The following is a 24,613-nucleotide window of genomic DNA, read 5'->3' as shown; positions in this document are numbered from 1 at the left end:
GCCAATTTCTGAGAGTTAGGTGGAATTGTAGCTCAGAACTGGATTTTCGGGAGGGGGCGTCTGATCTCAGCACTCGTCTGTCTAAAAGAGGGTACACGCGTAAGACTATAGCACGTGCCTTTGAGCACTCACGAGGAAGCGATAGATTGAGCCTATTGGAGAAAAAAGCCCCTAAAGATATGCCAACTATTAATGTAATTACGGCATATAATAATCAGTGGCAGGATGTCTACAATATTTTGGGCAAGCATTGGGAAATATTGTTGAATGAGAAGAAATTGAGGCCTTCCTGTCAAATAAACCGAGGGTCATTGCTAGGAGGGCTAGAAATTTCAAAGATGTCCTCACTACCAGCCATTTCAAAAGACCTACAGTGAGATTTGGTTCAGGAAGCAGGATAGAGGGGACTTACCCATGTGGAAACTGCAATGTTTGTCCGTATATGGTTGCTACCAAATCTCTAACTCTAACGATCTTTCCAGGAGAATTAAAAGCGAGGGGCTATGCCAATTGCAGATCGAGGAATTTGGTCTACGTTCTGATCTGTTCATGTCCGAAGCTGTATATTGGACAGACCACACAAGAAGTGAGACGGAGAGTCCAACAACACATGTCAAACATTACAAATGCTAAATCGGACATTGAAAAAGCCAAGACCATTTCCTCTGTTGCATCCCATTATATGGAGTTCCGTTCCATAATAGCAGGCATCAAGGCATGCGGATTATGGTTGTGGACCAAGTTTTGGATAACATCCGTGGAGGAGACTTAACTAAGGAACTCCTACGACGTGAAGCACGTTGGATCTATGACTTGAAGACTACATCTCCAAATGGACTCAATGAAGAACTTTTGTTCAATGGTTTTTATGCCTGATACTCGAATCTGGGGTGGCATCCGTTATAGGGGTATTGGGTGTTTGGTTTTTGGCACGTTGTGACACATTGCATTGCCTGTCGTACATTAAGCATGGTTTGTCTTTTGTCTATCATGTTTCGGTTCATATCACAGTACCATATGGCATGTGGTGTTTTCAATTTTTGACCCTTTCATTTTCACATGTGCCCTTATTCTTTGGGCCTGTTCTGGGTCCTTTAGGCATTGTGCCTATTAACGGTTTATTATTGATAAGTTCTTTCCAGGGTTGCTGATTTATATGACTCTGAGACACCATAGGAATACAGATATTGTATATTCTACAAGTTGGATACGGTTCCCCTAGGGTTGCTGGTTTATGCGACTTTGGGATATCATAAACATAAAAAAAAAATATTGCATATTTATTGCATATTTCCCCCTTTTTTGGGGGTTTCAATTTATTCATATATATATATATATATTTTTTTCGATTTGTCACTTCCCCTCTTGCTGGTCTTTGGATTAAAAAGCATTATTTTCAGGTTGCGTAGTTATGCGGACATACGTACGCTTTTGGCCTTTTGTGCGCTTTCCATGCGTTTTCCATCAATGTATCATTATGTGGCAAGTTTGTTTTTTTTTTTTGTTTTTTTCTCGTACTTAGGCAATTATTTGCCAAATCCTTCTGTATCTATGTGTGGTCGTGTTGCACCCTGTACCCTTTGCATAGATGGTTTTGTACAGATTTTTGTGGGTCCATGTTACCATCGCCGATTTCCATATTATTCAGTCTGTGTGATATCTGTGGGGTTCGTACACTTCCTTGTCCCATGAGTATGTGTTGAAGGATGCATGTGAATTTAGATATGAGTGTGGTGGTTTGTGGCAGTGGCGTGTATGTGCTATGTTCATTTGTTTCCTTGCACCCTCTTATACATATTTAGATTTATACTGCAATTTCTAAGTTCGTGGATGCCCAGCATTTTGTTTCTACTGCGGGTGTACTGTGGTAGGTGCGGCGTCTGTTTGGGATTGTCTCTTTAATGGGTGGGCGTTCTTTTTGCAGCGTTCCCCATTCATATTGTTTACATAGGAATCGGGTCGCTGGGGAATTACTATAGGCGCGTGAGTGTACAGGTTTATCGCGCACAGTGCGCAAGCGCCGGCGTCGTGTCCTCACACAACTTTATTAGTCAGACGCCATAGTTCTGGACTTACAAGATGGCCGCGGCCTCCTCGCTCCATGTGTGCCTCTCGCCGTTGACACTTTTAAACAGGTGAACACCATTTATGTCATTATGATTTAGCTTATATTCGTGTCCTACGTTCCACACAGTATGCTATTCTTTTCCCTGAGGAAGCCGCCACAGCTGCGGCGATACGCGTGGGTTGCACCCCACAGCCCTTTCTCCCTCTCTCCCATATCTCTCCCTCTTTAACCTGCATATGATCTGGTCGTTCACACGCATATGGACTTTTTTCAGGCATGGGTATTTTATTTTGTTATACTTTGACATATGTGTGACTACCATGTCCGGCATGCTTACTACCCATGTGGAATGAGTTTCTTCTTACCACAGCTGCCCAGACCTGGTTGCTACGTACCGGTTAGCACATTATTACTGTTTCCCTAGGGCTATATGGTACTGTGATATTAGTAGTCCTTTGCGTGTGTATATTTTGCATCGTTCCAATTGAGGTTGAGAGTTCTACAATATACATATTTTTTCATATGGTGTATGTGAATATGTGATCTTGTTTGGGATTACTACATTTGTTTATGCTTATACATCTCTGTTTGCTTGGGAGGGGATAGGGTTGTGGGTTGTCATTTTCCCTATACTAGGATATGACTGCTGTGTTTTTTGGTGTTGTATTTTTAAATGTTTTTAATCTTGTTTTTTTGTGTGTGGTATACAGTTATGCTGATCAATAAAAAACTATGTATTTTTGATATTTGTCTGAGGTGCTCCCATTTTTATGGACATGATCTTTTCTTTTTCTTGGTTTCGTTGCACATATAATGGTATTACATATAGCCTTGCATACACAGTGGGGAAAAAAGTATTTAGTTAGAGACCAATTGTGCAAGTTCTCCCACTTAAAAAGATGAGAAAGACCTGTAATTGACATCATAGGTAGACCACAACTATGAGAGTCAAAATAAGAAAACAAATCCAGAAAATCACCTTGTCTGATTTGGCAAGATTTATTTGGAAATTATGGTGGAAAATAAGTATTTGATCATTAACAAATGTTCATCTCAATATTTTGTTATATATCCTTTCTTGGCAATGGCAGTGGTCAAACGTTTTCTGTGAGTTTTCACAACGTTGGCACACACTGTTGGTGGTATGTTGGTCCATTCCTCCATGCAGATCTCCTCTAGAGTAGTGAAGTTTTTGTGCTTGTCGCTGGACAACACGGACTTTCAACTCCCTCCAAAGGTTTTCAGTCGCGTTGAGACCTGGAGACTGGCTAGGCCACTCCAAGACCTTCATATGCTTTTTACAAAGCCACTACTTCATTGCCCTGGCAGTATGCTTAGGATCATTATCATGCTGAAAGACCCATCCACGTTTCATCTTCAATGCCCTTGCTGATGGAAGGAGATTTGCACTCAAAATCTCACAATTCATGGCCCCATACATTCTTTCATCTACACGGATCAGTCTCCTGGTCCCTTTGCAGAGAAACTGCCCCAAAGCATGATGTTGCCACCCCCATGTTTCACAGTAAGTATGGTGTTCTTTGGATGCAACTCAGCATTCTGTCTCCTCCAAATACGATGAGTTTTGTTCCTACCAAACAGTTATACTTTGGTTTCATCAGACCATATGAGATTCTCCTAATACTCTTCTGGATAATCCAAATACTCTCTAGCAAACTTCAGACAGGCCCGGACATTTACTGGCTTAAGCAGGGGGTCACATCTGGCACTGCAGGATCTGAGTCCCTGGCGGTGTAGTGTGTTACTGATGGGTAGCCTTTGTTACGGTGGTCCCAGCTCTATGCAGGTCATTCACTAGGTCCCCCTGCGTGGTTTTGGGATTTTTGCTCAGTGTCCTTGTGATCATTTTGACCCCATGGGGTGATATCTTGTGTGGAGCCCCGGATCAAGGGAGACTATCAGTGGTCTTGTATTTCTTCTTTTTTCTTATCATTGCTACCACAGTTGGTTTCATCACACCAAGCTGCTTGCCTATTGCAAATTCAGTCTTCCCAGCCTGGTGCAGGGCTATAAATTTTTCTGGTGTCCTTCGACAAGTCTTTGGTCTTCACCATAGTGGAGCTTGGAGTGTGACTGTTTGTGGCTTTGGACAGGTGTCTTTTATATTGATAACAAGTTCAAACAGGTGCCATTACTACACGTAATGACTAATGAGTCGAGGACAGAGGAGCATCTTAAAGAAGAAGTTACAGGTCTGTGAGAGCCAGAAAACTTGCATGTTTTTAGGTGACCAAATACTTATTTTCCACCATGTTTTGCAAAAAAAAATATTGCCATATCAGACAAGGTAATTTTCTGGATTTGTTTTCTCATTTGACTCTCATAGTTGTAGTCTACCTAAGATGTCAATTACAGGCCTCTCTCATCTTTTTAAGTAGAAGAACTTGCACAATTGGTAGCTGACTAAATACTTTTCCCCCCACTATATCTACTGTATCTATCTATCTATCTATCTATCTATCTATCTATCTATCTATCTATCTATCTAGATATATCCATCAACATATAGGTATATCTTTCTATCTATTTATCCATAGATACATCTATCTATTACCTATCAATCTATAGATATATCTATCCATCTATCTATAGATATATCTATCTATAGAAAAGTGGATAGATAGATAGATAAATAGATAATACCAAGCCTGTTGATTTGTAAGAAACATAATAAAATGGTACATAAAGAGCTATATAAAGACACACAAACACAAAATCTACGTTAGGTCGGGGTCACAATTGCGAGAAAGTCGCTCGAGTCTCACACCTCAATGTCAGGCACGGCCGCCGGCACTTGGGAACGGAGCGTTCAGCTGCGCAGAAATACATGTAGCCACACCCTCCGGTCCCAAGTGCTAGCATCAGTGCGGGTATTGAGGTGCGAGACTCGTGCGAGTTTCTCGCAAGTGCGACCCTGGCCTTAAACGCAATATCTGTGTAATTTAAAAAAAACTTATAAAAAAAATGGCGTGGGCTCCCGCACAATTTTCTGCACCAGTGAGGGAAAACCAGTGAGTAGGGGCCAAAGTTTATAGCCTAGGAAGGGGGTTAATACCCATCGATCTTCCCAGGCAATGAATCTTAGCCCGCAGCTGTATAGTTAACCTTTACTGGCTATTAAAATAGGGGGACCCCCTCCAAAAAAAAAATGATGTGGTGTCCTCCTATAATTAATAGCCAGAAAAGGCTATGCAGACAGCTGTGGGCTGATATTCATTGCCAAAGAGGTGGCCATAGATATTGCTCCCCCAGCTACAAACACCAGCTCACAGCCACCCCAGAAATGGCGCATCTCTAAGATGCACTAATTCTGGCACTTAGCCTCTCTCTTCCCACTGCCCTGTAGCGGTGGCATATGGGATAATAGTTGGGGGTTGATGTCACCTTTGAATTGTAAGGTGACATCAAGCCAGCTTAGTAATGGAGAGGCGTCAATAAGATACCTATCCATTACTAATCCTTTAGTTGTGAAAGGGTTAAATAAAGACAACGCCAGAATAAAGTATTTTAATGAAATAAAACACAACACAGTTTTGCCACCTTTATTGTTCTACCAATCCATGCGATGCCCTCGATCTCATGCAAAAAAAAGAAAAAATAATAAACCAACACAAATACTCCCTGGTCCAACTCCGTCCATTTAATACCGACTGTCCCACGATGATCTTCCCTATCAGGAGATGTGACTGATCTATAGGCCTCCAGTGACACACTGACAGGAGACAATGGCTCCTGGAGTGTTATCACTGAGAGTTCAATGGGCTCTCACTTAACGGCACTGCTGTGTGAGAATTTTCCCATGCAGCGGTGCCGCAAGTGACAGTATGAACTCTGCACTCACCATGGCGGAGGGATGCAGAGTGGAAGATTACCTCTAGTCACTGTATCTCTGGAGCCCCTAGAGAGAGGTTGCATCTGCCGATGTAACAGTTGTCCACGGGAGATCGTCGTGGGACACTCGTTATTAAATGGATTACATCGGATCAGGGAGCATCCTGTTGGTTTATTATTTGTATTTTTTTACAGGCGATTGAGGCCTTTGGGGACAAGGTGTATGGTGATTATATAATGTATGATGTATGTACTGTATGTACTGTATGTGTATATGTGTGTATGTGTGGGTTTGGTTTTTTTTTTACACAGTAGCTGGATGATGGGACTAGTACTGTCCCATCATCCGGCTAGCTGTCACTGTAGCAGGCATAGCCGGATGGGACTAGTTGTCCCATGGGACAATGCCTCCCTACATACAGCCACACACACACACACACACAAAGCCCCGCACACACACAGCCCCGCATACCCCCGCAGACCCCTGCAGACTCACACAGAAACAAAAACACCCGCACACAGACACGCACATCTTCTCTGCACACACACAGTCTCTGCCCACACTCCACCCACACACTCTTCCTCCTCCCGATCTCGCAGGCAACACCGCTACAAATCTGCAGATCTTTTTCAAACCTGCAGTTTTGCTGCGGATTTGCCTGACTCACCAATGGAAGTCAATGGGTGCAGAAATGCTGCAGATCCGCAAAAAGAATTGACATGCTGCAGAAAATAAGGCACTGCAAATCCGCAAATTTTTTTCCGCAGCATGTGCACACCAATTGTGAATTTCCCATTGACTAACATTGCTTGTGCACTACACTGCGGATTTGATGCAATTTCCGCGTGTACAAAAACGCTGCCGATCAAAATGCACAACGTGTGCACAAGGCCTCACAGGCCCTGTGGTGGCCAAATAGTTTGCTGTTTTAGGAGGCCCATCCTTGTCAGGAGCCCCTTTTAGCAGGGAATATTTGTGCGGCATGTAACCGAAAGATATTACAGGGAAATAGAAGCATTGCTGAAAGCATATCCCACAAATCGCTCAGATTTCCATTCATTACATTAGACTGTATAATACAGCAGCTTTAGCAGTATAGGAAATGTATACACTTATTTGGCATCAAATATGAATTATATATATTTACATGCTTTGATGAAGACTCAGTCAGAATGTTTTTCGTTATCTTTTGTTTTCATTTTTACAAACTTAGATTACCTCTCTTGTATTATGAAGAACTCTTGCTTCAATGTCATATCTTTCCTCATCAACAATTCCAACTTTCAGATGGAGTTCTTTGCAAAATTCCTATAACATGAAATCTTATTTAATAGTGGTCTATAACAATTATGGAAAACCCATACAAATCAGCCATATGGCAAAAATTTGCTGACACTTGATTTGGGTCTGATTGCTATGACCTCCAATCCAAATTTTAATTTGAAGGTGCTGTCCTACTAATATAGGTCAGTGTCCTGTGATAAAGTTTTCCCCTCATTAGAGTGAAAAATAAGACAGCTTTAAACGGGTCACAGCACTAATCAGTTGTGAAGCCAGACGGATCATAAAATACTGACAATTGTTAGCAATATGTATTCCTTTTATGTCAGGGGAAAACTGTTTTATGAGCATAATAAGATATTATTTAAGAAGAACCTGTAATTCTGCTAGTCTCAAACCATGTGTGTTGCCCTGTTGCACTCTGTCGTTCAGATATCTTTGCTTTTCTTCTTGTCTACTGATTAGTTCTTGATCCCATGCTTCCTTTGCCTTAGCCAACATTAAACTCTATAAAAGAAAAATACAAAAGATATTGCACTCATTAAAAGATTTAGGTTAGTCAGACATCTACACACAAAGAAAAGATCACCCAATCAAACATAGTATACATACACTGCTGTTGGTTTCCTAAGCAATTAACCCTTCACCCCAAAGCCTGGATTCACCTTCCTGACCAGGCCAATTTTTTCAATTCTGACCACTGTCACTTTATGAGGTCATAACTCTGGAACCCTTCAATGGATCCCAATGAATCTGAGGTTGTTTTTCGTGACATATTGTACTTCATAATAGTGGTAACATTTCTTTGACTTGCGTTTATTTGTGAAAAATTGGAAATTTGGCAAAAATTTAAAAAGTTTTGCAATTTTCAAACTCTTAATTTTTGTGTCCTTAAATCAGAGTGTGTCTACTTTACATCAGCACAATTTTTCAAACATAAATTTTTTTGTTAGGAAGTTTTAAAGGTTAAAAGTTGACCACAGATTTCTCATTTTTGCAACAAAATTTGCAAAACCATTTTTTATGGACCACAAAACATTTGAAGTGATTTTGAGGGATCTATATGACAGAAAATACCCAAAAGTTACACCATTCTAAAAACTGCACCCCTCAAGGTGCTCAAAACCACATTCAAGAAGTTTATTAACCCATGGAGTGCTTCACAAAAATTAATGGAATGTGGAAGGAAAATTTAACTTTTTTTCACAAACATTTTAATTTAGACCCAATTTTTTTTAACTTTCACTAGGGTAATAGGAGAAAATTGACCATACAGTTTGTTCTTCAATTTCTCCTGAGCATGCTTTTACCCCATATGTGGGGGAAATCTACTGTTTGGTCACACGGCAGGGCTTGAAGGAAGAAGTGCCATTTGACTGTTTGAATGTAAAATTTGCTGAAACAATTAGAGGACACCATGTCATGTTTGGAGAGTCCCTGATGTGCTTAAACAGTGGAAACCCCCCACAAGTGACACCATTTTGGAAACTAGACCCCTCAGGGAAATTATCTAGTTTTGTGTTGAGCACATTGAATCCATCTCAGTTAATTCATCTAGGTGTGCTAATGATCGTTTTGACACCACAGCTGTTTCGGATCAGTGGACTCAAGATTCAAGATTCAAAGAAGCTTTATTGGCAGGACCAGATACACATCAGTTTTGCCAAAGCAAGTGTATAAAGGCAATAGGGATAGGGACTGTGGGGATGTTGGGTAGGAGCTGTAGGGACGGTGGATGGGGGCAGATCCATTGTGGGGGCTATAGTCCATGGCATAGGGGAGGTGGATGGGGCAGATCCATTGTGGGGGCTATAGTCCATGGCATAGGGGAGGTGGATGGGGCAGATCCATTGTGGGGGCTATAGTCCATGGCATAGGGGAGGTGGATGGGGCAGATCCAGGGTGGGGGCTATAGTCCATGGCATAGGGGAGGTGGATGGGGCAGATCCATTGTGGGGGCTATAGTCCATGGCATCATAGTTCTCTTTCTCGCAGTCTATGACATTCGCTCACATACCGCGCTGCTATCTCCACTGCTCTCTCTTCTTCCCCCAGCAGGATATATGTTTTCTCTTCCTCCTTCATGGTGATGAAGTCTGGGAAGAGATGTGAGAGTCTCCTGAAGTGAGTGTCCCTCACTGCTGAGTATTTGGAGCAGTGTAGCAGGAAGTGAGTTTCGTCCTCTATGGCCTCCTGGTCACAGTGTTGGCACAGTCTTTCCTCCCTGGGCTTGTAGCTCTGCCTGTGTCGGCCACATTCGATGGCCAGACTGTGGGTAAATATTTTACTCATCATCGACCAACTCATCATCCATATCATCCTCCTTCCGTGTTGATTTTGTCGACTGGCCAGATGGCAACTGTGTCTCATCATCATCAGCCTCCACCTCTTGAGCCAGTATATCACGTGGCTGAAAGTGGCCTTCTTCTTTCCATGGGTTTTCAAATATTTGGCCATGAACAGACGATACCTCCTCGCATTCCTCTTCAATGTTGCGCATTGAGAGGCCAGAGGCAACCAAAGGATCATATGTACCAAACAGATCATTGGAGTGGCCAAGCATGGGGTCAACTGTTTCCTGTGACTGCTGAGGGGGGGAGGAAGTAGGAACAGGTTGAGGATTGGATGACCCAGCATTCTGTGTATTGACAGTAGACTGTGTAGTAGCGGAGGATTGGGTGCTACTATAAAATTTTATTGAGGCCTTATCTGCCATCCAAGACAGTATCTGCACTTGCTCTTCGGGCTTCTGGCTGGAATTTTCGCCAGAAACATAGATGCATCAACATTCTTCTGTCTCCCAGACTCAGTTCCTTTTCGGGCACCACTGACAACCCCACGCCCATGTCCACATCCCTGTCCCTTCACAACAGACTATTTGGGAATTTGGGTTTTTTGTGACATAGTTGCAGATGTTCAGATGCAGATATTGGGGAACAAGGAGCAGTTCGTGCTTTGTGGAAGCCTAGTACTGCTTTTTGTTTTACAAACAGGAGGACAGCCTGCAATGTAGAAAAAATTGGCCTGAGTTTAAAGCTGTATATTTTGCTCACCAGTCACGACAGAAGACAACAGTGCTGGCTGCGCATCAGGTGTGCAGTATCGTGCGTGCTATTCGGTGTGCAAATAGCACTGTAAGGGCAAAAAAATTGGCCTGAGTTTAGCGCTGAATATTTTGCTCGCAAGTCACCACAGAAGACAACAGTGCTGGCTGCGTGTCAGTTGTGCAGTAACGCGCGTGCTACTCGATGTGCAAACAGCACCATAAGTTGCTATTCGGTGAGCAAACAGAAATGCAAGAGCAAAATAATTGGCCTGCAGGGGTAAATGTGACCCTAAAAATAACTGGGAAAACTGTCACCACTCCCTGACCTTATACAGTACTTTCAGCAAGAGCTAAGATTAAGACTATGTGTGTACTGTAACTCTCCTGCCTGTCTCCCTGTACTACTACAGTCACCTACTACTAGAATAGCTCTCACAAGAGCTTTTGTGTTTTTTTAGAAGATTTCTGGACGATTTCCAAAAGCACAACTCTCCCTAGCAGCTGCTCACACTCTCCCTACGCTAGCACTAGCTGTGTTCCGGATGCAGTGTGCAGAAAATGGTGTCGGCAGGGCTTGTATAGAGCCTATGAGTCATAGCCTACTATGAGGACTCATCTATGACACTACACAGCCAGCCAATCACTGTAATACCACCCACAACCAAGAAGGCTGCGGCATTACTGTGATTGGCTAATGCTGGATGGGAGATGCGAATATTGTGAGGCAAGTAGTGAAATACTTGCTAGCAGGGCCAGACTGGCCATTGGGCAGTTCTGGCAAATGCCAGAAGGGCCGGTGCCAGTAGTGGGCCGCTGCACGCCAACTCACCCTTCCCCCCCAGCTCTGCCGCTGCCGCATTCAACTATACCGGTGTCTATGATGCCAATACAATTGAATGCAATGATGGAGGAGAGAGCATCACATGATGCTCCCTCTCCCATCATTCCCCACTCTGACTCTGACACTGCGGGTGCGCACGCACTCACTGTGTCCCAGGCAGTGCAGCGGCAGCCGCCGAGACAGGAGCAGGGAGCACCACAGGCACGAGGGGAGGTGAGGAGTGTTTTTTTTTTACTGGACTGTGGGGCCATTCTAGGGGGAGGAGAGATGTGGGCTCTGCTGTATACTACTATATGGGCTGTGCTATATACTACTATGTGGGCTCTGCTGTATACTACTATGTGGGCTCTGCTGTATACTACTATGTGGGCTGTGCTATACACTACTATGTGGGCTCTGCTGTATACGACTATGTGGGCTGTGCTGTATACTACTATGTGGGCTGTGCTATACACTACTATGTGGGCTCTGCTGTTTACTACTATGTGGGCTGTGCTATACACTACTATGTTGGCTCTGCTATGTACTACTATGTGGGCTGTGCTATACACTACTATGGGCTGTGCTGTATACTACTATGTGGGCTGTGCTATACACTACTATGTGGGCTGTGCTGTATACTACTATGTGGGCTGTGCTATACACTACTATGTGGGCTCTGCTGTATACTACTGTGTGGGCAGTGCTGTATACTACTATGTGGGCTGTGCTATACACTACTATGTGGGCTCTGCTGTTTACTACTATGTGGGCTGTGCTATACACTACTATGTTGGCTCTGCTATGTACTACTATGTGGGCTGTGCTATACACTACTATGGGCTGTGCTGTATACTACTATGTGGGCTGTGCTATACACTACTATGTGGGCTGTGCTGTATACTACTATGTGGGCTGTGCTATACACTACTATGTGGGCTCTGCTGTATACTACTGTGTGGGCAGTGCTGTATACTACTATGTGGGCTGTGCTATACACTACTATGTGGGCTCTGCTGTTTACTACTATGTGGGCTGTGCTATACACTACTATGTTGGCTCTGCTATGTACTACTATGTGGGCTGTGCTATACACTACTATGGGCTGTGCTGTATACTACTATGTGGGCTGTGCTATACACTACTATGTGGGCTCTGCTGTATACTACTGTGTGGGCAGTGCTGTATACTACTATGTGGGCTCTGCTGTATACTACTATGTGGGCTGTGCTATACACTACTATGTGGGCTCTGCTGTATACTACTGTGTGGGCAGTGCTGTATACTACTATGTGGGCTCTGCTGTATACTACTGTGTGGGCAGTGCTGTATACTACTATGTGGGCTGTGCTGTATACTACTATGTGGGCTGTGCTATACACTACTATGTGGGCTCTGCTGTATACTACTGTGTGGGCAGTGCTGTATACTACTATGTGGGCTCTGCTGTATACTACTGTGTGGGCAGTGCTGTATACTACTGTGTGGGCTGTGCTGTATACTTCTGTGTGTGCTGTGCTGTATACTACTATGTGGCAGTGCTGTATACTACTATGTGGGCTGTGCTGTATACTACTATGTGGGCTGTGATATATACTACTGTGTGGGCTCTGCTGTATACTACTGTGTAGGCTCTGCTGTATACTACTATGTGGGCTGTGATATATACTACTGTGTGGGCTCTGCTGTATACTACTGTGTGGGCAGTGCTATATATTGCTATGTGGGCTGTGCTATATACTACTATGTGGGCTCTGCTGTATACTACTATGTGGGCTGTGCTATACACTACTATGTGGGCTCTGCTGTATACTACTATGTGGGCTGTGCTATACACTACTATGTGGGCTCTGCTGTATACTACTATGTGGGCTGTGCTATACACTACTATGTGGGCTCTGCTGTATACTACTATGTGGGCCGTGCTATACACTACTATGTGGGCTCTGCTGTATACTACTATGTGGGCTGTGCTATACACTACTATGTGGGCTCTGCTGTATACTACTGTGTGGGCAGTGCTGTATACTACTGTGTGGGCTGTGCTGTATACTACTATGTGGGCTGTGATATATACTACTGTGTGGGCTCTGCTGTATACTACTGTGTGGGCTCTGCTGTATACTACTATGTGGGCTGTGCTATATACTACTATGTGGGCAGTGTTGTATACTACTGTGTGGGCAGTGCTGTATACTACTATGTGGGCTGTGCTGTATACTACTATGTGGGCTGTGCTATACACTACTATGTGGGCTGTGCTGTATACTACTATGTGAGCTGTGCTATACACTACTATGTGGGCTCTGCTGTATACTACTGTGTGGGCAGTGCTGTATACTACTATGTGGGCTCTGTTGTATACTACTGTGTGGGCAGTGCTGTATACTACTGTGTGGGCTGTGCTGTATACTACTGTGTGTGCTGTGCTGTATACTACTATGTGGCAGTGCTGTATACTACTATGTGGGCTGTGCTGTATACTACTATGTGGGCTGTGATATATACTACTGTGTGGGCTCTGCTGTATACTACTGTGTAGGCTCTGCTGTATACTACTATGTGGGCTGTGATATATACTACTGTGTGGGCTCTGCTGTATACTACTGTGTGCGTTCTGCTGTATACTACTATGTGGGCAGTGCTGTATACTACTATGTGGGCAGTGCTATATACTACTATGTGGGGTCTGCTGTATACTACTATGTGGGCAGTGCTATATATTGCTATGTGGGCTGTGCTATATACTACTATGTGGGCTCTGCTGTATACTACTATGTGGGCTGTGCTATACACTACTATGTGGGCTCTGCTGTATACTACTATGTGGGCTGTGCTACACACTACTATGTGGGCTCTGCTGTATACTACTATGTGGGCTGTGCTATACACTACTATGTGGGCTCTGCTGTATACTACTATGTGGGCTGTGCTATACACTACTATGTGGGCTGTGATATATACTACTGTGTGGGCTCTGCTGTATACTACTGTGTGGGCTGTGCTGTATACTACTATGTGGGCTGTGCTATACACTACTATGTGGGCAATGCTGTATACTACTATGTGGGCTGTGCTATACACTACTATGTGGGCTCTGCTGTATACTACTATGTGGGCTGTGCTATACACTACTATGTGGGCTCTGCTGTATACTACTATGTGGGCCGTGCTATACACTACTATGTGGGCTCTGCTGTATACTACTATGTGGGCTGTGCTATACACTACTATGTGGGCTCTGCTGTATACTACTGTGTGGGCAGTGCTGTATACTACTGTGTGGGCTGTGCTGTATACTACTATGTGGGCTGTGATATATACTACTGTGTGGGCTCTGCTGTATACTACTGTGTGGGCTCTGCTGTATTCTACTGTGTGGGCTCTGCTGTATACTACTATGTGGGCTGTGCTATATACTACTATGTGGGCAGTGTTGTATACTACTGTGTGGGCAATGCTGTATACTACTATGTGGGCTGTGCTGTATACTACTATGTGGGCTGTGATATATACTACTGTGTGGGCTCTGCTGTATACTACTGTGTGGGCTCTGCTGTATACTAATATGTGGGCTGTGCTGTATACTACTATGTGGGCAGTGTTGTATACTACTGTGTGGGCAGTGCTGTATACTACTATGTGGGCTGTGCTGTATACTGCTATGTGGGCCCTGCTGTATACTACTATGTGGGCAGTGTTGTATACTACTATTTGGGCTGTGCTGTATACTGCTACGTGGGCTGTGCTGTATACTGCTACGTGGGCTGTGTTATCTGCTATGCGGGTTGTGCTATATACTATATATACTATGGGGGTATATTATATTCTATGGGGGAGGCCATGTTATATACTATGTGGCTGTTATATACTATTGTGGGAGTATATTCTATTCTATGGAGAAGGCTGTGTTATACTATGGGGGCTGCATTATATTCTATGGGGGCTACATTATATATTATGGGGAGGTGGGCTGCATTATATTCTGTAGGGTGGTGGCTGCATTATACTATATGTGGGCTGCATTATACTGTATCGAGGATTATGGGGAATACGTTATACTATATGAAGAACTATGGGGTGCATTTTACTATGGGATGTGAATTGTACTACATGGATGACTATGGCAGTGCATTATACTATATGGAGCACTATGTAGTGTATTATGCTATACGGAGGACTATGAGGAGTGTATTATGCTATATGGAGGACTGAGCACTGTATTTTAATATATGGAGGACTATAGGGATTGTATTATACTATATGGAGGACTGTGGTGCACATTATAATATATGGAGGACTATGGGTTGTATTTTACTAAACAAGCAAAATGCTGCACATTCAGATTGATTTTTGTTCCAGCAAAAACATTGTTCTCAGCAGCACATTGCCGCTGTAAACTGTAGATGTGCTGCTGATAACATGATACTGTATGGTGATCTGTTAGTGATCTATTAGTGACCGTTCTGTCCCATCATTATTCCTCAGCTGGTGGAAAGAGGCCGGGAAACAAGTGTTGAATAACTTCAGTATTGTTGATCAAACTTATTTAGCGGCCTGAACTCAGCACTTGTAAATACAACCGAAATGCTTTTGTGTGATGTGCAATATGTTAGCATTTGGGGCCCCACTTTACACTTTGCCTAGGGCCCCACTTTGCCTAAAACCAGCCCTGCCTACAAGTGTACAAAGATATTATACAGTCACCATGTGACAAGTGGGCCTGTGTAACTTCAAATGCCAGGGCTGAATTTTAGTCCCAGTCCGGCCCTGCTTGCTAGGATCCGAGTACTGCGAGCACCGCATTACTCGCTGAGTACCGAATCCTAAGAAATATACTCGCTCATCCCTAGTCCTATGGTATCCACAGCACCTCTGTCTGCCTCCTTATAGAGAATCTTCAATCAGGGGTTCTGTCTGAATCACGTATTTCAGAGATTTACATGGAATCCCTGGTATAAGCGCAGCATAAGTGTGCGTCGAGTCTTACTGTGATCTTTGGGAGGCAGAATTGAAAAAATTGACAGCAAGTTAAGAATTGGTTTAACTTATTTTTTACGCCATTCCTCATGCGATATAATCTGAGGAATTAATGCAGAAAAAATGGGCATCTGGCTTTGGTGGAACATCAGAAGATTGGAGGAATATTTCAAAAACTTCTATTACACCTATTGCACTTGTTGATCCATTAATTGATCAAAATTTCTGCATTGATGCCAATTTATTTTCTTAACCTAAACCACATTTCGGAGGGTTTCAGCTTTCAAAAGAATAATTCATACAACCAATGGATGAATTTAACGTCAGGTTATAAGCTTTTATTTACATAACATGGATAAGCGACATAACTTCTGTCAGGGAGTGTATATGCATGGGAGATATATGTATGTATGCTCTATCACTAACACTTTCGTTCTTTGTACATTTTTTGACTACATTGTCATCATATTTTGATCTTTTTCTACTTAATTTATATATAAATTTCTATATTGCTCTATGCACTTTTTTTAGTACACTTAGTAAATATTGATTGGAGTTATTGCACGTGTAAATATTATAATTAGTGTTGCGCGATACCTTCCGATATTCGGAAATATCGGTATCGGATTGGATCGGCCGATGTCCAAAAAATATCGGATATCGCCGGTACCGATACCCGATACCAATGCAAGTCAATGGGACAAAAATATCGGAATTAACATAAACCCTTTCTTTACTTGTAGGTTAATTCTACATGAAGGAAAACAACTAAGAATAATGTAGGATGTATTGGGGGAGATGGAAGAGTCATTAAAGGCATAGAGGTTTAGCCCAATCAAATGGAATAGCAGGAATTTTTTTTTTTTAAAGACATTCGGAGTTACAAAGATATTGACTATGTTAAGATTTTTTATATTTCGTCAGATATTTATGTTTCACTACTTCCATGCTCTTCACCTTCTTTTTTACTTCTCCCACACTATCTTCTTCATCATCCTCAGCAGCAGCATCTTTTTCATCAACTTCTCCTTCACCTTATTCATCTTCTTCTTCTTCACCTTCTTTCTATTATTCTTTTTTTTTACATTCTTCATATTCTTTTTATTCAACTATTATTCTTCTTCATATTCTACTTCTTCATCTTCTTCTTCTTCATCATATTCTTATTTGTGACAGGCATTCCCTGTAGTTGTTATCTATAAAAGTTTGAAGATGTGAGTGTGGAGGGAGCAGGAGAAATTGCCGGATACACTGCAGGGGATCAGCTGACATCACTGAACCCCATTAACACGACAGCAAGTGTTGACTGTGCAGACAGCACTTCCGGGCAGCAACTGGCGGTGTTGGAGCCCAGGGTCAATCATGGTGTAGGCTGAGGCCTAATTGGAGCAAGTTTAATATCTGAAGTAGTGTGAGTGTGGAGGTGGCAGGAGCAATTGCCGGATACACAGCAGGGAAGCAGCTGACGTTACTGAACCCCACTAACACAGGAGCTAGTGTTTTTCTCTGTGCAGACGGCACTTCTGAGCAGCAACTGGCGGTGTTAGAGCCTGGGGTCAATCAGGGTGTAGGCTGAGGCCTAATTGGAGCAAGTTTAATATCTGAAGTAGTGTGAGTGTGGAAGTAACAGGAGTGTTATGACCTGGTGGTCAGGACAATAATGGACCTGGTGGTTAAGAGCACACGGAATGACCTGATAGTTACTGATAATTAAGGACGAGCTCTGGGACGTGGGAACTCTGCTGACCGCAATCCCTAATCCTATCAAACACACTAGAAATAGCCGTGGATTGCGCCTAACGCTCCCTATGCAACTCGGCACAGCCTAAGGAACTAGCTAGCCCTGAAGATAGAAAAATAAAGCCTACCTTGCCTCAGAGAAATTCCCCAAAGGAAAAGGCAGCCCCCCACATATAATGACTGTGAGTAAAGATGAAAATACAAACACAGAGATGAAATAGATTTAGCAAAGTGAGGCCCGACTTACTGAACAGACCGAGGATAGCAAAGGTTACTTTGCGGTCAGCACAAAAACCTACAAAAGACCACGCAAGGGCGCAAAAAAGACCCTCCGCACCGACTCACGGTGCGGAGGCGCTCCCTCTGCGTCCCAGAGCTTCCAGGAAGCAAGACAACAATAAAAATAGCAAGCTGTACAGAAAAATAGCAAACCAAAGAAATACAAGCTGGAACTTAGCTTCTGCTGGGAAGACGGGTCACAAGAACGATCCAGGAGTGAACTAGACCAATACTGGAACATTGACAGGAGCATGGAGCAAAGATCTAAGTGGAATTAAATAGAGCAGCCAGCTAATGAATTAACCTCGTCACCTGTGGAAGGAAACTCAGAAACACCCACCAGAGGAAGTCCATGGACAGAACCAGCCGAAGTACCATTCATGACCACAGGAGGGAGCCCGACAACAGAATTCACAACACAGGAGCAATTGTCGAATACACAGCAGGGGAGCAGCTGACATTACTGAACCCCACTAACACAGGAGCTAGTGTTTTTCTCTGTGCAGATGACACTTCTGAGCAGCAACTGTAGGTGTTGGAGCCCAGGGAATCCAGGAGAAGCAGAGTGTAGGCCGAGGCCTAATTGGAGCAAGTTTAATATCTGAAGTAGTGTGAGTGTGGAGGTACACTAGCAGGACAATTGCCAGATACACAGCTGGGGAACAGCTGACTTTACTGAACCTCAATAACACGGCAGCAAGTGTTGACTGTGCAGACGGCACTTCTGAGCAGCAACTGGCGGTGTTGGAGCCCAGGAAATCTAGGAGAAGCAGAGTGTAGGTAGATGCCTAATTTGAGCTAGTTTAATATCAGTTATAGTATGAGTGTGGACGGAGCAGGACAAATTGCCGGATACACAGCTGGGGATCAGTTGAAGTTACTGAACCCCAATAACATGGCAGCAAGTGTTGACTGTGCAGACGGCACTTCTGAGCAGCAACTGGCGGTGTTGGAGCCCAGGGATTACAGTTCAGGTGGTAGAAACATGAACACAACAGGAGGCCTGGATACTGACTGTCTGTCTGCAGTCTCCAACATCATATCTGCTCTCTATCTGAAACTCAACCTCTCCAAAACTGAACTTCTTCTGCTCCCGCCATCTACTAACCTCCCTAAACCTGACGTTTCACTCTCCGTGGGTGGCACCATAATAACACCCCGGCAGCAGGCGCGCTGTCTGGGTGTTATGTTTGACTCCGATGTCTCCTTCACCACCCATATACAATCTCTTGCCCGCTCGTGCCGCTTACACCTAAAGAACATCTCTAGAATCCGCCCTTTTCTCACCATGGAAACAACAAAAACCCTCACTGTCGCCCTGATCCAATCCTGCCTGGACTACTGTAATGCTCTACTAATTGGCCTCCCCCTTACTCGACTTTCCCCTCTCCAGTCTATCCTTAAAGGGAACCTGTCACCTGAATTTGGCGGGACCAGTTTTGGGTCATATGGGCGGAGTTTTCAGGTGTTTGATTCACCCTTTCCTTACCCGCTGGCTGCATGCTGGCCGAAATATTGGATTGAAGTTCATTCTCTGTCCTCCGTAGTACACGCCTGCGCAAAGCAAGATTACCTTGCACAGGCGTGTACTACGGAGGAGAGAGAATGAACTTCAATCCAATATTGCAGCCAGCATGCAGCCAGCGGGTAAGGAAAGGGTGAATCAAACACCTGAAAACTCCGCCCATATGACCCAAAACTGGTCCCGCCAAATTCAGGTGACAGGTTCCCTTTAATGCAGCAGCCAGGGTCGTCCATCTGGCCAATCGTTACTCGGACTCGTCCGCTCTTCGCCAGTCGTTACACTGCCTGCCCATTCATTACAGGATACAATTCAAAGTACTTGTTCTCACCCACAAAGCTCTCCACAGTGCGGCACCCCCATACATCTCCTCCCTCATTTCGGTCTATCGGCCTAACCGACCGCTGCGCTCTGCAAATGACTTTCGACTAACCTCTGCACTAATCCGTACCTCCCACTCCCGACTCCAAGACTTTTCCCGTTGTGAAGAGCAGAACAAAAATGATTACCTCAATGAACAAAAATAAAAAAAAGAATTTGTGATAAATATTGACCTGTCCATTCAAGGACATTTTAGCTATAGTATGAAATCCTGTTTTTCTTGTCTGTGGAATTGCCTTTGTACTGTTTGTTGTGAAACTGCCGCCCACGAAACTGTTTTCTTTTCTTTTCTTTCTTTCCTGTTTTGTCTCTTTGTTTAAACATGCAAAACTTGTATAACCACTAAACCTACTGAAACAACTATATAAAGAAGGGATAGCACATTGAAGGCAGGCGTGCTTCAGAGACTTCCCAGTGATACACTATACAAGACGTGTCTTGTGTATTATTTCTGGTGATTCACCACTTCCAAAGGCTGCTCCGACTGAGTGTGATCCCGACATTTCCTGGCACCTGAACAGGGACCCGAGGTCTGTGTATTCCTTCAAGAACACCGGCAGAATACGAACGAAAAGAGAATCTGGGATAATAATGGACGGCAGATGAACAAAAACCTGGCCAGGTAAGAGACACTGTTAGATCTCTTATATCTGCCCTGCACTGTCCGTAAGATTTTCTGTGTCGTGTTCTTTAGCGGGTAGTTCTAGTAGAGGAGGATACCTATAGCTCGGGTTCTTGAACTATTTAGGAATTGATCACCTCACGGAGTACGGCATTGAATGAGAGTGAATGTGAATAGAAGGTGTGTGGAAGTTGGGAATAGCCCTATAAGCCGCCCAGGGGGTTGAAACAGAAGAAGTGACTGTCCCACTGGGCAACGTGGTTGCGTCCTTTCGGGGAGACCTCCGCGCCTATGTTCAATCTCTGATCCTGTCTTTGACAAAAACCTGGTGACGGATAAGTGTATGATAGTATGAGCCCAGGACAGATAAATTAGCCTGGGACAAGAATACGTTGTATGTGATAGTATAAGCCCAGGACAGATAAATTAGCCTGGGACAAGATACGTTGTATGTTCTTTTTCTTTTTCTGTCTGGTTGCATTTGTGTTGTTTGCTATAGGTGTAGGAATCAGGATTTTCTTACATCAACACAGTTTAAACATCCTAGCTCCTTAGGAAGATGGTAACGAGGTATTCTCATACCCAAACGCCACCTAGGGCAAGAAAAAGACATCCTAGCTCCTTAGGAAGAAGGTAACGAGGTATTCTCATACCCAAACGCCACCTAGGGCAAGAAAGCTCAGGATAAGAAAATGGGGAATAAGCAAACAAAGTCGGAACCAGAAGAATTAGATATCTATACTATCATAAAGGAGAGAAGTGGTGAAGATGCCACTAAGGGGCTGAAAAAGATTTTTAGTAAGTTTGGAGTTACTAGGGCAGAAGCTTTTAGTAGAAAACTATGGGAAGGAATTCAGGAAAGGAAAAAAGGCATAATCAGAGACAAGAAATGGATAGATCAGATCCAAGCATTGATTGATGTCTCTAGGGTAGCAGAAAATGAGGGATGGACATATAATCAACAGAGTAAAAAGTGGTGTATTAGACCCACAGGCTGTGGAGAAAAAATGTGGAATCTAAAAATACCCCACCCCCATACCTTAACCCACATGCCCCATCTTTTCTCCAAACACCACCTCAAAGTTTAGCCGGACCAGGAGGATGGGTATGTCCGCACTGTGGACAACAAAATCCAGACTGGAGAAATGATTGCCTAGCCTGTGGTACACCTAGACATGGCGCTGTACTTGCCCCTGTTAGGGTAGTACCAAGACCCTTTAGGGAACCTGGTGCTGACGGAGTAATGGGAACTAGATATCACCAAACTCGACAATATTTCCCTTGGTCCCCCGCTGAAGGCATGTCTCTCTTGCATAACGCACCAGATCCCACCCAGTGTCCAGTTAGATTTGCACAATATATACAGCAAATTATGCAGACTCACGCTGGAGTTTGGGCAGATGGAGAAGAATTATGTAGAATGAAAATGACTCCTGGACTCTTCCAGGAGCTATTAGCAAATCTACAGGTACATAGGCCCCAAGCAGGAGATGGTGCCTTACAAACGATAGAATCAGGTACACAATTTGTAGATCACTTAATGGTTTTCATGAGGGAGAGACAGAGGCAGAGAGGAACAACGGGAGTGGTGGCTCAGAAATCTGGACAATCAGTAGACGAATATTATCTAAGTGTAGAAAATAATTTCAGAGATGAAGGCATGGATCTAACCGTTCCAGGAATGATGAGGTTAGTTACAAAAACCTTTATAGATGGATTGTCTCCAAAAGTGAAGGAAAAGCTTAAGGCCGCAACCCCTGATTGGAGAACCTTGGAAGACCCACACCTGGCTAGACAGAAAGCTGTAGGGATAGAAATGGACTTAAGAGAAAATTCTAAGCCAGTAAGAATTGCACAGGCTAATACTGGCTCTGCTAATCAAAAGTTTACTTGTCATTACTGTAAGAAGCCAGGACATTTCCAAAGGGAATGTAGGAAGAGAAAAACAGATATAGATTCAGGAACCTTTGTACCCAAAAATAGGATAAATAACCCAGTGCCTGATCAAACAGACAGCTCAGAATGACTGAAAGTTATGCAGGTCTCTCTTCCTTCTAGAAGACCAATAATACAAGTTGAAGTTGAGGGTAAAAATGTACCTTTTCTGATAGATACGGGAGCAACATCCTCCATTTTAAATCAGGACTTTTTACCATATCCTGACAATATATCCTCAAAGGTTACATATGCAGAAGGGTATGATGGTAAAATTCAGGCGTTGCCCTTTACAAAACCTTTAAATGTGAGCTTTGGCCCTAAAACTTTTGTATCCAAATTTTTATTTGCTAAAGGTGCACCTACCTGCTTGTTGGGTACTGATGTCTTAAGTAAAATGCATGCAAACATCCATTTTAGAGAAGATGGCACAGTTATGCTGACCATCCCTGAAGATGCAGAAACTCTGGAACCATATGTTAGAATACAGGCAATGGAGGATTTTCCCGAAATTTACACTCAACAAGCAAAAATTGACTTGTCTCGGGTTCCTGACAGCCTATGGGCAAAAGGAGACACTGATGTAGGATTTTTATCAGTAGCTCCTATACTGTTAGAAACTGCCCCGGGAACCATATTACCTCAGCTTAGGCAATACCCCATCAGCGCCCAGCAAGAAGAGGCGATTTCTCAACAAATTCAGGATTATGTGTTACAAGGTGTTTTGGTAGAAATCAGGTCACCCGCCAATACACCCGTATATCCTGTTAAAAAGAAAGTGTCCTCCAAAGAAACTATGGTGAAATATCGCATGGTGCACGACTTACGGGAAATCAATAAGGTTTTGGCACCGGTCACCTCTGTGGTACCGAATCCTCATACCTTACTGTCTCAAATTCCCAGCACTGCTGCATATTTTACGGTAATTGACTTATCAAACGCATTTTTTTCTGTGCCACTACATAAGAACTGTTGGCATTTGTTTGCCTTTACATTCAAGGGTAAACAATTAGCATGGACAAGATTGCCACAAGGTATGGTACACTCACCAACTTTGTACTCTGAAGCAATGCAGACCGTGCTAAAAAAATTTCATCCCAGAACCAGGAGTAGTCATTCTACAGTATGTAGATGACTTACTTATTTGTTGCCCTGATGAGCAGACGGCAGTTACCTCAACTGTTAATTTCTTAATTTTCCTAGCGCAAGAAGGCTGTAAAGTAAATAGACAGAAACTCCAGGCTTGTCAACAAACAGTCGTGTTTTTAGGTCACTGCATATCACAGGGCATCAGACACCTCACACCTCAACGTACGGAAGCCATACGTAACATGCTTGAACCCAGGAATCACAAACAGCTGCGTGCTTTCCTAGGTATTGTTTCACACTGTAGACAGTGGATCATACATGCAAGTCAACTCATGCAGCCTTTATATGACTGTATTGCCAACACACCATATTCACTCAGTGAAGAGGCTAAACAGTCATTTTCCTCTTTGAAAACAGCACTGGTATCAGCTCCGGCTTTGGGACTCCCAGACTACACTAAACCTTTTCAATTGATGGCAGCTGAGATATCCTCACATGCTACAGGGGTGCTCACACAAAAACATGGAAACAAACAGAGACCTGTGGCATACATATCAGCTCATCTAGACCCTGTAGCTAGAGCCGCACCTTCTTGTGTAAGAGTAGTAGCCGCAATTTCACTGTTATTAGATAAAGCTTCTGAGATTGTTCTTGATCACCCACTTCTAGTTCAGACCACTCATGATGTACATGGCATTCTTAACCAGGTCCAACCTAAACATATTTCAATGGCCAGACACCTCCGTCTCCAATGTTCCCTACTACTGCCGCCCAACATTTCCTTTGCCAGGATTCAGACTCTTAATCTCGCGTCTTTGCTCCCTTTAGAGTCTGAGGGGGGTACCATACCTGAGGAAACTGCACTCTCCAACTCCTTTGAAACTGCACTCTCCAACTCCTTTGACCCATCAAAGTCAATGCATGATTGTGTACAATTAATGGAACAAGAGACTCAGGGCTTATGTAATGTACGTGACAAGCCACTCTGTAATGCTAC

At 43.5% G+C, this 24,613-nt stretch overlaps 1 protein-coding gene across 1 annotated transcript in view; it reads right to left on the bottom strand.

The window, feature by feature from the left end:
- LOC138681691 (troponin I, slow skeletal muscle-like) overlaps nt 1-24,613 on the bottom strand; it is a 222,174-nt gene that overhangs the window by 82,366 nt on the left and 115,195 nt on the right. The window contains exons 3-4 of the mRNA XM_069769452.1: nt 7,578-7,709; nt 7,140-7,229 (exon numbers count right to left, since the gene is read on the bottom strand). Coding sequence (XP_069625553.1) covers nt 7,140-7,229; nt 7,578-7,703 — 216 coding nt within the window. The 5' untranslated portion in view covers nt 7,704-7,709. The remainder of the gene's footprint in view (nt 1-7,139; nt 7,230-7,577; nt 7,710-24,613) is intronic.

Source organism: Ranitomeya imitator, chromosome 5 (assembly GCF_032444005.1).
Source record: "Ranitomeya imitator isolate aRanImi1 chromosome 5, aRanImi1.pri, whole genome shotgun sequence".
Classification (NCBI taxonomy): Eukaryota; Metazoa; Chordata; class Amphibia; order Anura; family Dendrobatidae; genus Ranitomeya; species Ranitomeya imitator.
Note: the sequence above shows the minus strand (reverse complement) of the source record. Positions and strands in the feature narration are given on the sequence as shown.